General features: G+C 41.3%; 1 protein-coding gene across 1 annotated transcript; it reads left to right on the top strand.

The window, feature by feature from the left end:
• The first annotated feature begins 12,196 nt into the window (after positions 1-12,196).
• LOC124052634 (coagulation factor XI-like) lies at positions 12,197-16,190 on the top strand. Its single transcript, XM_046377108.1, has 9 exons — positions 12,197-12,354; positions 12,467-12,623; positions 13,671-13,780; positions 13,878-14,040; positions 14,389-14,507; positions 14,594-14,726; positions 15,323-15,429; positions 15,554-15,692; positions 15,871-16,190. Exons 1-9 carry the CDS (start codon positions 12,294-12,296, stop codon positions 16,007-16,009), a joined length of 1,128 nt encoding a protein of 375 aa, XP_046233064.1. The 5' UTR covers positions 12,197-12,293; the 3' UTR covers positions 16,010-16,190.
• The last annotated feature ends 1,689 nt before the right edge of the window (positions 16,191-17,879 follow it).

The following is a 17,879-nucleotide window of genomic DNA, read 5'->3' as shown; positions in this document are numbered from 1 at the left end:
TAGCTATTCCGGTCAAATCTTTCAAAATAAAAGCTTAACCGAATTAATTTATCGTACGACGGGAAGGTAGGAAGGAAGGCTGGCCTGAGCAACGATGAAATAACAACTGATGTTCTTTTGTTTTTTGCTTTTGCTTTTGTTTTGTTTTTGGTAATACTTAAACAAGCTAAAACCTGTCGTCAATTATCTGCTCCTAATTCACAGTCACTCATAATTTTGTCTGTGTTACTGCGTTCCAAACGTGTAATTTCATTAAAAACATGTATTTTAGTTTACTACAACTTCAGCCATGTTTCCCACTTATTGAAGATAGGCCCCTCTTTTGTATGTAGATTGCAGCCATTTCGCCCTGTACAAAACTGATGATATAATACAATTACTTACTTGCTTATTATTAAAATGTGATGTTTTTATTCTGAAAAAAAGTCTGGTATTGCCTGGGCTAGCTCACGTCTTTGATAAAGGCCCCGCCATTGTGTCTCGGCAACAGATTTCTTTCAGTTGCAGCTCTGCGCCCTCTGTCGGTCGTGATTATTCAGTGTTTCATTCAGCTTCTCCTGTGTGAACATGACATGCACAGTCCCTGTGTGTGCTTAATGGGTTAAAAAACTTTGCCCCACAAATCAGTGATAGACATTATACTGCATACATTTGATTAAAAATGTAGGCTTGTAATATGGTAGTGTTACATCTCGGAAGAATACACTGTTATCACTAGGCACCGATTCTTCAGATCAGGGACAAAACATGTTTTAGAAATCAAATTTTTAAAATGTATTCCAAATTAATTTGAAGTTGATATATTTGTATGTTGTAATGTTCTCGGATATCAAACCATGTCAAGGAGCAGTTTTTGTTTTTTGTTATAAAACACCTTTTCTAAAAATAAACATTATTCTCTTCATAACTCATTTGTGTCAACTCCATCAGATATGCTAAAAAGTATGTAAAGTAGTAACAAGAATTGGAGGGGGTTGAGCTACCACAAGGCAGCGTTACAGATGTTCTGGACAGTTTCAAACACCTTGGGACTATGCAGCCAAATGGAAATGATGAGGAGGCCACAAGGAAGTCTGCTGCAGTCAAATACCTACACAGAGTGAGGCAGGTCCTGGGAAATCAGCTGAATAGTATCAACACATGCCAGTCATCAGATACCCCACTGGCATAATAAGTTGGCCAAAGGGGATAGGGGGCACTGATTTCAAGACAAGGAAGCTCCTCACAATGCACGGAGGGTTCCACCCCAAATCCAGCACACCAAGACTGTAGAAGTCCCAATGTCAGAATGGAAGACTCCTCCCAAGGTGATTGAGAATGACCAAGCTAAGATCCTGTGGGACATGGTAGTGGTCGACAAACAATGGAAGAAGGATGCAGCGATCCCAAGCAACCACAACATCACGAAGGAACATGAGAAGGTCAAAAAATACCAAGGACTGAAAGAGGGACTAGGAAAGATGTTGTGAGTAAAAGCAACATTGGTGCCAGTGGTAATCGAGGAACAAAGGGCCATGACCCCCAAACTGGAAGAGTGGCTCCAGCAGATTCCATGTACAACATCGGTGGTCACTGTCCAGATGAGTGCAGTCCAAGGAACAGCTAAGATACTGTTCAGCACCCTCAAACTCCCAGGCCTCTGGCAGAGAACCCAAACTCGAAGAAGATATACACACCACCCCAGAGGGGGTGAGAGACGGATTTTATATCAATATATACATAGTTTAACTTTTTAACAGTATTGTTAAATGCTACATCATGATAAATTATTCACAACTCAACCATAGCTTATTTAATCATGCAAGACAGTCTCCTTATTTGGGCAGAGCTGTTTACTCAGATAGGTTGGCTGAGCATGAACCCTATTTGGTTGTAAGAGAAGTCATGCTCAGTCACCTGTGGTCTTTAACCTGTTACACAGCTGAACTCAGTTTGTTGGCTCCACTCATGCAATCAGTGGACTGAATTTGCACACTTATAGTCACAATGCTGCAGCTTTTCTCTCACCATCATTTCCTTGAAACCTTTCAAGGAGTCATATGTGTTAATAATAATAACAATACGTTTTATTCATAGGCACTTACAGGGCAACTTACATGGCATAAAAAATGAAAGCACAGAAGCAACACTATGCAACAGGATTCAGATTCCCCTCACGAGAATCTGAATCCACTGGAGCACTGGTCCACTGACCTACGAGGACGCACATCAGGTCGCACAGGAGCTGAGTGCACGAGGTTACAGGTGGCTGCTGAGAGAGAGAGGACCCTCGCCCCAACCTGAAGGAGAGTATACTGAAGGCGTTCCCATGGCAACAAGCAACCATCAGAGGAAAACAAATGGAGACGTGAGTGAAAGAAAGGTTCCAGGAGTTTAGGAAATCACCCCAAAGTTGAAAGATGAGAAACTGTGAGAGGACTGAAAAATAAGGGGGGTAATCTGGTGTGGTATTAGTGGACATCTACAGGCCAGTCACTCCACGACTATGGAGAGCCCCAACCATCTCGGAGGGGTTTTCCCTCCATCCACCAACAGGGACCTTATAGGCACAAAGGTCCCTCTGTTACAGGAAGTCTTCACCTTTATTATTTTTGTTATGAATATTTGTGTGGTTTCAGCAGATTCCATGTACAACATCGGTGGTCACTGTCCAGAGGAGTGCAGTCCAAGGAACAGCTAAGATACTGTTCAGCACCCTCAAACTCCCAGGCCTCTGGCAGAGAACCCAAACTCGAAGAAGATATACACACCACCCCAGAGGGGGTGAGAGACGGATTTTATATCAATATATACATAGTCTAGCTTTTTAACAGTATTGTTAAATGCTACATCATGATAAATTATTCACAACTCAATCGTAGCTTATTTAATCATGCAAGACAGTCTCCTTATTTGGGCAGAGCTGTTTACTCAGATAGGTTGGCTGAGCATGAACCCTATTTGGTTGTAAGAGAAGTCATGCTCAGTCACCTGTGGTCTTTAACCTGTTACACAGCTGAACTCAGTTTGTTGGCTCCACTCATGCAATCAGTGGACTGAATTTGCACACTTATAGTCACAATGCTGCAGCTTTTCTCTCACCATCATTTCCTTGAAACCTTTCAAGGAGTCATATGTGTTAATAATAATAAAAATACGTTTTATTTATAGGCACCTTTCAAAACACCCACGGTCAACTTACAGGGCATAAAAAATGAAAGCACAGAAACAACACTATGCAACATTAAAATAATTTCAATGTATAACATCAGAGGAATGCATCTCGGACATAGAAACAAACAACGCTGTAACCAAAGAGGCTCCGCTGTGTCTGCTGAAAGAACAACGCAGACTGCGGGAGAAAGTCACAGATCTGGAAAGCAGGTCCGGAAGAAACAACATTCGGGTGTATGGAGTACTGGAGGAGTCCGAGGGTGACTCGATGATAAAGTTTGTAGAAAACCTGCTGAGCTTGCTCTCCCAGAGGGTATGTCTCTGCTGTACTGAAGTTGGCCTGGAAGAAGAAAATCCACTGAAACAACAAACAGATTTTCTTCGATCATAATTACGCTTATGAAGTGATGGAGAAATGCAGAGGCTATGGGGGAAAGAAAGCACAGAAAGAAAAGGGCATCTGCTTCCAAAGTCTCCTCATGAGAATCTGAATCCACTGGAGCACTGGTCCACTGACCTACGAGGACGCACATCAGACCACACAGGAGCTGAGTGCACGAGGTTACAGGTGGCTGCTGAGAGAGAGGACCCTTGCCCCAACCTGAAGGAGAGTATACTGAAGGCATTCCCATGGCAACAAGCAACCATCAGAGGAAAACAAATGGAGACGCGAGTGAAAGAAAGGTTCCAGGAGTTTAGGAAATCATCACAAAGTTGAAAGATCTGAAACTGTGAGAGGACTGGAAAATAAGGGGAGTAATCTGGTCTGGTATTAGTGGACATCTACAGGCCAGTCACTCCACGACTATGGAGAGCCCCAACCATCTCGGAGGGGTTTTCCCTCCATCCACCAACAGGGACCTTATAGGCACAAAGGTCCCTCTGTTACAGGAAGTCTTCACCTTTATTATTTTTGTTATGAACATTTGTTCTTATGTCACGTTCAAAATAGGGGAGATCTGTTTTGTTTTGTTTTGTTTTTTTTCAGGCATGGGAAATTTAGCCCCTGCTGAGGTTATGGCCTTATACAGTACAATTCAGGATCATTTGTGTCAACTCCATCAGACATACTAAAACGTATGCTATTTTAATTTGTTCAGGACAACAAGAATTGGAGGGGGTTGAGCTACCACAAGGCAGCGTTACAGATGTTCTGGACAGTTACAAGCACCTTGGGACTATGCAGCCAAATGGAAATGATGAGGAGGCCACAAGGAAGTCTGCTGCAGTCAAATACCTACACAGAGTGAGGCAGGTCCTGGGAAATCAGCTGAATAGTATCAACACATGCCAGTCATCAGATACCCCACTGGCATAATAAGTTGGCCAAAGGGAATAGGGGGCACTGATTTCAAGACAAGGAAGCTCCTCACAATGCACGGAGGGTTCCACCCCAAATCCAGCACACCAAGACTGTAGAAGACCCAATGTCAGAATGGAAGACTCCTCCCAAGGTGATTGAGAATGATCAAGCTAAGATCCTGTGGGACATGGTAGTGGTCGACGAACAATGGAAGAAGGATGCAGCGATCCCAAGCAACCGAAACATCACGAAGGAACATGAGAAGGTCAAAAAATACCAAGGACTGAAAGAGGGACTAGGAAAGATGTGGTGAGTAAAAGCAACATTGGTGCCAGTGGTAATCGAGGAACAAAGGGCCATGACCCCCAAACTGGAAGAGTGGCTCCAGCAGATTCCATGTACAACATCGGTGGTCACTGTCCAGATGAGTGCAGTCCAAGGAACAGCTAAGATACTGTTCAGCACCCTCAAACTCCCAGGCCTCTGGCAGAGAACCCAAACTCGAAGAAGATATACACACCACCCCAGAGGGGGTGAGAGACGGATTTTATATCAATATATACATAGTCTAACTTTTTAACAGTATTGTTAAATGCTACATCATGATAAATTATTCACAACTCAATCATAGCTTATTTAATCATGCAAGACAGTCTCCTTATTTGGGCAGAGCTGTTTACTCAGATAGGTTGGCTGAGCATGAACCCTATTTGGTTGTAAGAGAAGTCATGCTCAGTCACCTGTGGTCTTTAACCTGTTACACAGCTGAACTCAGTTTGTTGGCTCCACTCATGCAATCAGTGGACTGAATTTGCACACTTATAGTCACAATGCTGCAGCTTTTCTCTCACCATCATTTCCTTGAAACCTTTCAAGGAGTCATATGTGTTAATAATAATAACAATATGTTTTATTTATAGGCACCTTTCAAAACACCCACGGTCAACTTACAGGGCATAAAAAATGAAAGCACAGAAACAACACTATGCAACATTAAAATAATTTCAATGTATAACATCAGAGGAATGCATCTCGGACATAGAAACAAACAACGCTGTAACTAAAGAGGCTCCGCTGTGTCTGCTGAAAGAACAACGCAGACTGCGGGAGAAAGTCACAGATCTGGAAAGCAGGTCCGGAAGAAACAACATTCGGGTGTATGGAGTACTGGAGGAGTCCGAGGGTGACTCGATGATAAAGTTTGTAGAAAACCTGCTGAGCTTGCTCTCCCAGACGGTATGTCTCTGCTGTACTGAAGTTGGCCTGGAAGAAGAAAATCCACTGAAACAACAAACAGATTTTCTTCGATCATAATTACGCTTATGAAGTGATGGAGAAATGCAGAGGCTACGGGGGAATTAAGAAAGCATAGAAAGAAAAGGGCATCCGCTTCCCAAGTCCCCTCATGAGAATCTGAATCCACTGGAGCACTGGTCCACTGACCTACGAGGACGCACATCAGGCCGCACAGGAGCTGAGGGCACGAGGTTACAGGTGGCTGCTGAGAGAGAGGACCCTCGCCCCAACCTGAAGGAGAGTATACTGAAGGCGTTCCCATGGCAACAAGCAACCATCAGAGGAAAACAAATGGAGACGTGAGTGAAAGAAAGGCTCCAGGAGTTTAGGAAATCACCCCAAAGTTGAAAGATGAGAAACTGTGAGAGGACTGAAAAATAAGGGGAGTAATCTATCTCACTATCTATCATGATCTTTCTATCTCACCTGGAGAGGGCTGGGAGCACTGTGAGGATATTTTTTTTTTACTTCTCCAGTGCCTTCAATACCATCCAGCCCACCCTACTGGGAGACAAGCTGGAGAGTGAGGAAGAAGACCACCACATCAGTGCCTGGACCGTAGACTACCTGACAAACAGACCACAGTATGTGAGGACGCAGAGCTGTGAGTCTGACATGTTTGTCTGTAGCACAGGTGCACCACAGGGAACAGTTCTGGCTCCCTTTCTGTTCACTCTCTACACCTCTGATTTCGGTTACAACACTCCAACCTGCCACCAAGAACTCATTTAGGGATTTGTGAACTGGTGCCAGGGGAACTGCCTCTAGATTGCTCCTGGTAAAACCAAGGAGCTGGTGGTGGACTTCAGCAGGCACCAACACACCCCACCCGCACTGGTGAACATCCAGGGAACAGACATTGAGAGAGTCACTTCCTACAAATACCTGGGCGTTCACCTCAACAATAAACTGGACTGAACTGACAACACTGACGCCCTTGTCAAGCTGGGGCTCGGAGCAGGACTCAGATGCAGAGACTCGAGTTACAAGATCAGCCTTTATTAATGAAGTCTGAGACAATACCTCTTGGCAGAGTGATGAAACAAAGAGGCTATGTAAATTACCTGATGTGAGTTCTTCTCTAGAAAAGAACCCACGGCTATGAAACATTAACAAAAGTAACGAAGAAACGAAAACAGGCTATAAGAATTTACGGAACAGAAAACGCTCCCAAGGGAGGAATAATACTTCTATCTAAGAACAAAAAATCACTCCAAACGGAGGATAATCAAAAAGTCACTAAACAAAATGACAAAATGGTCATGCCAGACCTGTGCAATAATACATGTGTAGTAACAATTGTGCAATAATCTTGATTCATGTAACATTACTAAAAGTATCAGTACCTACTTATTTAATCCATGAAACAAATCTGTGCAATAATTAATTCATCCACTAATCATAACTGAGGGACGCTAGTGTAAACAGCCTTTTTCTTTTCTGTACTGTGTACAGCTGCAGGTACTTGTTTCCTGTGTATTTATTCTTTTTGAATGTACATCCTTCCCTTAATCCTTGCATGCTTCGCACCATCTATATCCTGTTTGCTGCTGTAATACTGCAAATTCCCAGTTGTGGAACCATTAAAAGATGATCTTATCTTATCTTATGGTAAGTCTATTTTGCTTTAGCGAGAGTGTCCTTGTAATGAAGAATGTGATTATTGTACATTTCTTTGTGAAGAGCAAGTCCAGTTTTCCTCTAGAGTTGTTCCAAACGACGGCCTTTAGCTTTCAGTTGGCACAGTTCTAAGGTGAACCATGGGGTAGAATGATTAAAGTCCTGCACCTTCTGTACCTCTGCTCCTTGTAACCTTACCATTCCACACGGGTCCCTCTCGTTCACACACATGTATTCAGTCTTGCTTCGGCTAACCTTCATTCTTCTTCTTTCCAGAGCAAACCTCCACCTCTCTAGATTTTTCTCCACCTTGTCCCTGCTCTCACTACAGATCACAACCGCAAGCATCACAGTCCATTGAGATTCCTTCCTGACCGTATCTGTCAACCTGTCCATCAACACAGCAAACAAGAAGGGGCTCAGAGCTGATCTTTGATGCAGTCCCACCTTCACCGTGAACTCCTCTGTCACACCTACAGAGGTGGCCAAAGGCTCACTTCTCCCCTTAGCCTAGCTTCCACTAGTCTTTCCCACAACTTCATTTGCCAATTCGCCAATTCACAACAAAAGTTATCTCATGACACTTTCCAATTAGAGCAGGTCAGAAAACCCAACATTCCCCCTTGAGCAATCACTTGGCGACAGTGGCGAGGAAAAACTGCCTTTTAGAAGGCAGAAACCTCGGAGCAGACCCTGGCTCAAGATGGATGGCCATCTGCCTTGACCGGTTGGGTTGAGAGAGAGAGAGAGAGAGAGAGAGAAAGGGGTGGGGCATGAGAGAAGGAGCACACAAATCAAGACGCATAGCAGAAGCAATGATAGTATTGGAACTGTAGATAATGATAATGACAATGAAGTATACAGAAGGTATTATGGTGATTTTGATAACAATAGTAGTAACAATAATGGTAGTAGCTGTACTGAGTCGTAACAGATTTAAATCAGATTACAAGATACAAGATACAAGATAGGTTTATTTGTCACATACACAATCATACACGGTACAATGTGCAGTGAAATTCTTTGTGTCCCTGCTACCAAAAAATAGGTAAATAAAAAATTTTAATTTAAAGAAAAAATAATAAAATTAAAATTAAATTTAAAAAAAAAAGTGAAAATGTGCATTATTTACATGAGTGGTATTTAGTCATTGATTATGACTAAACAGTAGTAATTGCAGTAGGTTTTGAGCAGGACGACAGCAGGACCGCAGCAGGAGGTCCAGTCATGATCGATAGGGATCTGCGGGACAAGAAAGCACAGGGACTCCAGGGAAGAAGTTGAGTTAGTAATATGCATTAATGGGACATGAATGTGTGCAGAAGGAGAGCGAGAGGAAGTCACAGTCCTCACAGTCGCCAGTTAGCGCCGCCTCATCGGATCTCAGGGCTGCTTGCGACACAGTAGATCACAACATTTTATTACACAGATTAGAACATGAGACTAGGATCACAGGGACTGCGCTATGCTGGTTCAAATCATATTTAACAGATAGATTTCACTTTGTTCACGTTAATGATATTCAGTCCACAAGGTTCAGTGCTTGGGCCGATCCTGTTAACCTTATTCAGAAACATGGCATAAACTTTCATTGTTATGCTGATGACACTCAGCTGTACTTATCCTTAAAGCCTGAAGAAACAGAGCTGTTAGCCAGACTCCAGGCATGTCTTAAGGACATAAAGGCCACATAATGACCTCCAATTTTTTATTATTAAACTCAGACAAAACTGAGATCGTTGTTCTAGGCCCCAAACATCTTAGAACTAGAATAGCTGATAATATTCTCTCTCTGGACGGCATTACTTTGGCCCCCAGTACAACCTAAATCGAGGAACCTTAGCGTTATCTTCGATCAGGACGTGTCATCTATCCATCACGTTAAACAGATCTCTAAGACCGCCTTCTTTCACCTCCATAATATTGCTAAGATTAGGAGCGTCCTCTCTCAGACTAATGCTGAAAAACGTGTCCATGCTTTTGTTACTTCTAGGCTGAATTACTGCAACTCACTATTATCAGGATGTCCAAATTACTCCATTAATAGCCTGCAGCTGATCCAGAATGCAGCAGCTAGAGTTTTAACAGGAATCAGTAAAAGGGATCATATCTCCCCCATCTTAGCTTCTCTTCACTGGCTTCCGGTAAAATTCAGAATAGACTTTAAAACCCTCCTACATATATATATGGCCGTAAATGGACTAGCCTCATCATACCTGCAGGATCTAATAGTCCCATATATTCCCAATAGATCACTCAGATCACACAGTGCAGGCTTACTTGCAGTTCCCAGAATTCATAAAAGTAGAACGGGGAGGACGAGCCTTTAGCTATCAGGCACCCCTGCTGTGGAACCAGTTGCCAATCTGGGTTCGACAGGCAGACACCACCTCCACTTTTAAGACTAAATTTAAAACCTTTCTGTTTAGTAAAGCATATAGTTAGCCCCAAATAAAGTGTGTAGGGCTGGTAGGCATAGTTTCACTCACCTCATGATATATAGCCACAGGTAGAATAGGTCTGTGACTAACTGTTAATCTTTAAATCTCTATCATAGCTATGCTGCTATAGGCCTATGCTGCCAGGGGACACAAACATGATCCACCAAGCAGTTCCCCCTCCTCCTTTTCCTCTTCTATCCTCTCTCCTCGTCAGATTAACATACAATTCATTATTTTATATCACTAACTGTGTGTCCAGTTCTCCTCGTAGTTTTGTGTCTCTCCCTCCCTCTCTCTCTCTCTCTCTCTCTCTCTCTCTCTGTATCTTTCTGCAGGTATCTCATCATCCAGATCTTCATGTTGAACTGCATCCGGCTCCATTACCAACCCAATGTCTACTGTTGACATCTGCCTGTCATTCTTCTGTGCACCGACTATCGGCGGGGTGGTTCTCCCTTGCGGGCCGAAATTGAACTGAATTGAATTGATAGGATAGTGATTTTCAACAGAATATGAAAAATACATGAATGAAGGGCAGAGGATGTTGCTGATGTTTGCCCTTTGAGACAAACTGCTTGTAAAAATGGGCTGTACAAATAAAGTTGTCTTGTCTTGCCTTGAATTTCCCAGCAGTCACTCCAGAAATGTCAACTTCCTTGTTAGTTTAGATCTTTTTTATATTTGCTAACTGTGTCTGCTTTGCTCTCTGCTAACCAGCAGTTGTGTTTATCGTATTATCTGACAGTCTGCACTTACGACCTTTATTTATTCAGAGAGGGCACCACTTACTAATAACAAATAGACTGTAGGTTCATTCAAACAGAAAACAATGCCAGGTTTTCCTGAGGGTTATTTCTATGTCCTTTTCTTTCCCTCTACTTTAATTAAAGAGTTTGGTCTAGACCTGCTCAAATTGGAAAGTGTCATGAGATAACTTTTGTTGTGAATTGGCGCTATATAAATAAACTGAATTGAATTGAATTGAATTGAAATACTCTTTCTTTGTATATTTATGTTATCCATTACAAAAACCACTGAAGCGTAAAATTCTCCATGAAGTTGAAATATAATACATTGCAAGCTTACACATGCACACATTCACATCAACTCTCATCTCACCCTAAAAAATGCAAATAAGTGGATTTGATGAACTGTTTTTTTAAAGATGCAAACAACTCTTTTTGCACTGTTAACAAAAGCAGCAAAACTCACTTTGCCTACACTTTCAAATGCTTTGCTTTGCTTTACCAATGGATTAATGTAATTAATTTTTACAAGGAATATAGAGCCACAAATATATGTATGAGTCATGTGTGCAGAAGGAACACGCACATACCTAAAATAGATGAAATTATCAATATTTCAATCACAAATCATGCAAATGAATCTGATAAATTTTCATCTATGTTCCTGCATATTCAATGAAACTTGTTGCATTCTGTAAAGAATTTCACTGAAGGATAATAGGACAGTACTGGCAATAGAGATCCCAGTATTTGCTACTTTTGCATAAAATTAAATAAGTAAATTCCCATAAATTTAAAGAAAGTGAAAACACAAGACAATACATATTCACTAAAATATTGTTGGAGTTTATGGCAAGTCCTCTACCATGTTACTTATATTATCTCATGAATATATCCTTGGCATGAAAAATGACTTCTTAACCAGTATTAACAATGAAAGGGAAAAAGAGAGTGTGAACAGAAAGAGAGGATATGACTGCCACTCAAATCCTCATTCATGATGATTTGATCCTGTTTACCACACAACAAAAACATGAGAGACAAAATGTCACAGGTAAAACATAAAAATATGAAACAAATTAATGGATAGAGAGAGAAAGAGTGGTAAATGTCTACTACTGACAACAAAAATCTACTGTCAGTTTAAGCGTGACAAAATGAACAACTTCTATTGTATTCAATTTCTACTGTATGCCAGCCACACAGGCTAACAGGCTAATATGACAAAATTATGTAGCTTAAATGAGCAAACTTGCCAATGTGATTTACTTATTAAGTAAAGGAATCTGTTTTTTTACTGTTTTCTAAATAACAATAATATGAAAAGGAGAGACGTCACTACAATGGCGCAACTTATATGAGTTTGATCTGGTTTTAATGTTGCTCCTGGGAATCACTGACATGCACCTCATTTCAACATCTGCTGAAGTTCCCCATTCCCCTTTGAAACTCCCCCTGTACCTTCGTATTTGCATTTGTTCAGTTGGCTCTGTAATAGCAAAAGTAAAAGTTAGCTAATGTTATCATCACAGGGATCAATTACACTTGAAGTGTACACTGGATACTGAGAGAGAGTGACTGAGTGTGTCAACACTGAGTGTGTCAACACTCAGTCATGCAAATCAATCAGTAGCATAAATGTATGAGTTACAAAGCAGTCTTCAAGGCAGTTACAGAAGCATCTCTTTGACTGCAGCTGAAGAATTTCTCTTGCTTCACAACTGAGATAAGAAGATGGCAACACATTTCATTTTAGTGGGTCTGCTCTGCCTCTGTGGCCTCTCCCAGAGTAATGGTAATACACTGTTCTGACACTACTGTGTCCATTTTACCACTTACTCACTTAGCAAAATCTATTTGACTGTGTTTATATGCATATAATACTGCATGTCTTTCCATTTCTTCAGATTGTAAGCGGGAACTTCTGGTGAATGTGGATTTTCCAGGAGCAGACATAGCATCTCTCTTCTCTCCTGATGCTGAGCACTGTCAGCAGCTGTGCACCCAGCACTCCTCCTGTCTCTTCTTCAGCTTTCTTCGGCATGACTGGGCTGGAGATAACAGGTACAAATCCAGCAGCAGAAACTGACAGGGTGATAAATACTACATTTGGAGTATGCACAGAAACATGTGGAAGTGGGAAACATCAAACTTTAAAGAGTAACTATTGAACTGTGCAATCTGGTACACTTATTTTTACTTCAAGTACAATGTTGTATGTGCAAAATCATAATTTCAACTTTCAGTTTCAAATCTTTTTTTCAATGGGATTGGGCATGAGCACCCCTTTTCCAGTCCAGCCACAATTTCTCTACTGGATTGGGGTGTGAGCTTTGACTCAGCCATTCTAGTACAGTCACCTTGTCCTTAAACCATTTCTATGCAGCTTTCAGTGTATGCTTTAGGGCATTGTCTAGCTAGAAAATAAGTCCTCTCCCAAGTTGTAGTTCTCTTGCAGATTGAATCAGTTTGTCCTCCAGGATTTCCCTATATTTCGCTACATTAATTTTACCTGATACCCTGCAGCTGAGGAGCATCACCACAGCATGATGCTACCACCACCATACTTAATGGGGGGAAGGTATATTTGTGGTAATGTGCAGTGTTTGGTGTCTGCCAAACATAGGGTCGAGTCTGATGAGAGCTCCATGTTGGCCACATCATACCGAAGAACCGTATTCTAGTTGATCTTGGAATCTCCCACAAGTCTCTGGGTGAACTCCAGTCAAGCTTTAATATTACCGTTCTTAAGCAGTGGCTTTCTCCCATAAAGCTCTGATTTAGTGAAGAACCAAGGCAACAGTTGTACGAAGAGTTTCTTCCATCTCAGCTGCTGAAGCTTTTAAATCCTTCAGAGTAGTCATGTGTGTGTTGCTGAAAAGAATCTGAAATCATCCAATCAGCATAGTCATGTGGCTATTAACCAATTTCAATCAATTTCAGTCAATTTGTTTTTTCCCATAGTGCAAATCTACTAGTCCATGAAATGATGTGAAGTAAGAGGATATTAAATATTGCAGTCTTTATGGATGCTTTCAAGATTGATCACAAACTAAAAAGATCTGCCTTGTTAACTGCTGACATCAGTACAACTGCCTCTCTCTCCACCAGACAGTTCCACTGCTACTTGAAGTTTACTTCTTCTGGAAAGCCCAAGGTCGAGACCTCACTGCTGGGTATCACCTCTGGGTTTTCTCTCAAAGCCTGCAACCCTGATCCACGTAGGCATACAACCATTTGCAACTATGATAACCATTAGTAACTAATGATATGTGGTAAAACTCTCCTTAACTCAGTGTCAGACTGTCTTTCTGCCAGAGCCTTGCCTGTCTCAGGTGTATCACCATGTGAACTTCCCGGGAGGAGACTACCGAACCTTGTTCACAGCAGACTATGAGGAGTGTCAGAAAGCCTGTACAAGTGATCCTGCCTGTCAGTTTTTTACCTTTCTTGATGAGAACTTCACAACAGCAGACATTAGGTAAATAAAGTGAATAATGTTACATTGAAGTTTGCTTATTTTTTTGACATCATTGGTTGATGCAAACATCAGTTTGGGGCGGAACAATTTTAGATAGACTATTGCACTGCCCAACACTAGTTAGACATTAAACCGCTGGCACCTGAGCAGCTTCAGGTCTGCATTTTAGCTATATTGCCTTGCATTCAGGCAACTATTCATTAGTAGCCATTATTGCTTTGACTCAAAATTTCCATGCCTGTAGACGGAATCAAATTGACAACCTTGTTGTGTGTACACTATCCATTTGTCTTTAACCACTTCAGAGATAGCATTCTGTAATGATGTTATTCTTCTGCCTGTGTTTAGGTATAAGTGCTATCTTAAATTCAGCTGGCCAGTACCAAGGATACCTATCATAAAACCAGTTCCTGTCATTGTATCTGGATTCTCCCAACAAATACAAATGCCTCAAAACCATTACCCAGGTAATCAAACATTCATAGCAAAGGTTGTAGCAACATCATGCAGACTGTTATGTATGCTTTCTCACTGTACTGCTTGTTTTATACAGCATGTGAAGTCAAGCTTTTTCCAAATTCTGACTTCCCAATTGGCAACATTGACGTTCTCCCAGCTACCTCTCCTGAACACTGTCAGACATTCTGCTCTGCTCATCCTCTCTGCACCTACTTCACTTACATCAGGTAGTGTGTTGTCATTGCTGCTGTGCAAACGTGCAGACAACAGGTACAACTAAATACTTTGCTTTATCAGAGAGAGAGAGTTAATAAGGTTATTTTTTGCTCCCATTTCACAAACAGGTGGAGGTTATGGAATTCCATACAGTACCATAACAATACATAACTACACAGTGAGATAAGAAAATCTGGATTTTAATTTATTCTTTGGCCATATGACAATATACTGTATGCACAGTATATACAATTCTGAAAGATAGTCGATTCCTGAGTCTCATACCCAGGCTGTCAAATAGTGACAACTGGCTTTGGTGTTTGATGACCTGTGAATGAGAATCAACCTCTCTTTCCTCTGATTGTGTGCTGCACATTAACTATCTCAGTAGACTACACTTGAGGGGGATTTGAAAATGGATTGGGGCAGCTTGTGACATTTGTCCCACTTTGACCAATTTGGTCATTTTCTTTCCAAATAGTGAATCATAGGTACAGACACATGAACACACATTCTGATGCGGTTCAAGATTTTAATTTTCTGTCTATGTACTATTTTTTATACCTCTGTATACATTTATTTAGCTGTGTTTTTTTCATGTTTTCAGTCATAGCTTTAACTGTTACCTAAAGAATAATGCAGCCACACTGGTCCTCAAAGCTGTGAAAGGATACACATCTGGATTACCAGCACGCTTCTGTCAACCACATAACGGTATGTTCCATTTACTAAATCTCTAGTATATGACTGTATATGTTTATCTATGAATTTGTTATGTTTATATTTAGCATTGAATTTCTATAGCAGCAGCAATAACCCTGTTCCTTTCTGCTAACAGACTGGATTAAAAAGACTTACGTAGGATTAGATTTCCCATCTTCTGACATTCGCTATTTCCCGACGAATGACGTTGAGGGATGCCAGAGAGCCTGCACTGAAGATAACAACTGCCAGTTCTACAGCTACATCACTAACATGTAAAGTAACCCTTACTTATGCCATATAAATCAGTATCCAGAAACCATGAAATACTAAACTTTATCTCCATCTGTCACTGTAGTCCCACTTTATAATTTGATGACAGGTGTCTTTGCGTATTTTATATAAAATCCATCACAGTACAAAACTGAAGATCCTGTCAATTCTGTGTTCCAGCAATCGCTGCTATCTGAAGCGTGTCATCACCGTGCCTGCTCCTCCTCGTGTTGTCAAAGAGGCCAATACCGTGTCTGGCTTTTCCCTGAGGGACTGTTACAAAGACATTGTTCCAACAATTCCAGTAAACAAGCACTGAAACACAATCAGTGTAATCAATATCAGTGTAATCAACAGAAAATCAATGTAATCAACATCAGTGTAATTCACAGAAAATAACTGTAATCAACATCAGTGTAATCCACAGAAAATCAATGTAATCAACATTAATGTAATCTATATATAATCCAATAAAAGATTCAGCAGCAAGAAATCTCAACATTTTTATGTAACATTCGAGATTCTTTCTAAGCAAAAGTTGTAAATTCACATTAACGCAGCCTCAAACCGAGTAGGCCTATGTTAATATTGTGGAAAATGTGTACATCTATATCTCAACAAAAATGTGTCTAAATGTTTCTGAAAATCTCGAACAACGCTAAGAGCCTAGCAGGATGTGTTGCTAGAGCTTTTAGCAAAGCAGGTGTGCATGGATGACAGAAAGATTTGTTTGACATACACTGTAAAAGATTTATGGAAACTTATTCTGTATCTTATATCCATCCATCCATTTTCTATACCGCTTATCCGTCAGGGTCGCAGGCAACGGGCGAGAGGCGGGGTTCACCCTGGACTGGTCGCCAGTCAATCGCAGGGCCAACACACAAAGACAGACAACCACACACTCTCACACACACACCTAGGGGGCAATTTAGAGTAGCCAATTAACCTAATGTGCATGTTTTTGGTATTGTGGGAGGAAGCCGGAGAACCCGGAGAAAACCCACGCAGGCACAGGGAGAACATGCAAACTCCACATAGAAGGGCCCAGACCGGGATTTGAACCTGGGACCCTCTTGCTATGAGGCGGCAGTGCTAACCACTGCACCACCGTGCCGCCCTTCTGTATCTTATATTAAAAGCATAACCAGGTATGCAAGTAGAAAAGATAAAAGTTGGTCAGTTGTAAATACCTCAGTATCAGTAGCAGCCAGACATATAAGGGAGTTCCTGAGAGCTACCAGAAGGCCTGGAGACCACTGCCACCCACCCAGTCACCAAAGCCAAAATATTGACTCAACTGACAGTGAACATAGTTACCACATCACCACATGCAGTGAATAGGAAAGCAATGGCAACAGTGCACCACCCTGGCAGAAGAGGAAAAAAGGAAAAAATGTAAGAAGGGGGTGAGTTCTGATTATGCAACAGATATACAGCAGGTAAAATAAGTATTGAACATGTCACCATTTCTCTCAGTAAATATATTTCTAAAGGTGCTATTGACATGAAATGTTCACCAGATGTTGGTAACAACAACACATCAACACATGCAAAGAAATCAAACCATAGATGTCCATAAATCAAGTTATGTTTAAATAATGTGAAATGACACAGGGGAAAAAGTATTGAACACATGAAGAAAGGGAGGTGCAAAAGCTGAAATCTATCAAAAGCTGCTTCAGGCCCAACTGATGGCCTATAAAAAAGGTGCCTGATTACCAAGGTGTCACACAAGAAACATCTCATGATGGGTGAAAGCAAAGCATTCTCTCAAGACCTTTGCAACATTTTTGTTGCAAAACGTACTGATGGTATTGTTTATAGAAGGATTTCTAAACTGCTGAATGTTCCAGTGAGCACTGTTGGAGCCATAATCCAGTGGAAAGATGGAAAGTGAAAAGAACATCATTTCACCATAAACCGACCACAACCAGGTGCTCCTCGCAAGATTTCTGTGAAAAAAATCATCAGAAGAGTTGTCCAAGAGCCTGTGAAATACAGGGAGAATATAGTCTGGTCAGATGAGACCAAAATTGAACTCTTTGGATGCCATGATACACACCATGTTTGGAGGTCAAATGGCAATGCACATCACCCCATAAACACCATACCAACAGTGAAGTTTGGAGGTGGAACACATATAAACGTGATGGTGAAAACAGCACAGTTTGTTGTTAATAGGAGAT

The sequence above is a fragment of the Scatophagus argus genome, chromosome 21 (genome assembly GCF_020382885.2).
Source record: "Scatophagus argus isolate fScaArg1 chromosome 21, fScaArg1.pri, whole genome shotgun sequence".
In the NCBI taxonomy this organism is placed as follows: domain Eukaryota; kingdom Metazoa; phylum Chordata; class Actinopteri; family Scatophagidae; genus Scatophagus; species Scatophagus argus.
This window is presented reverse-complemented; position numbering and strand designations above follow the sequence as displayed.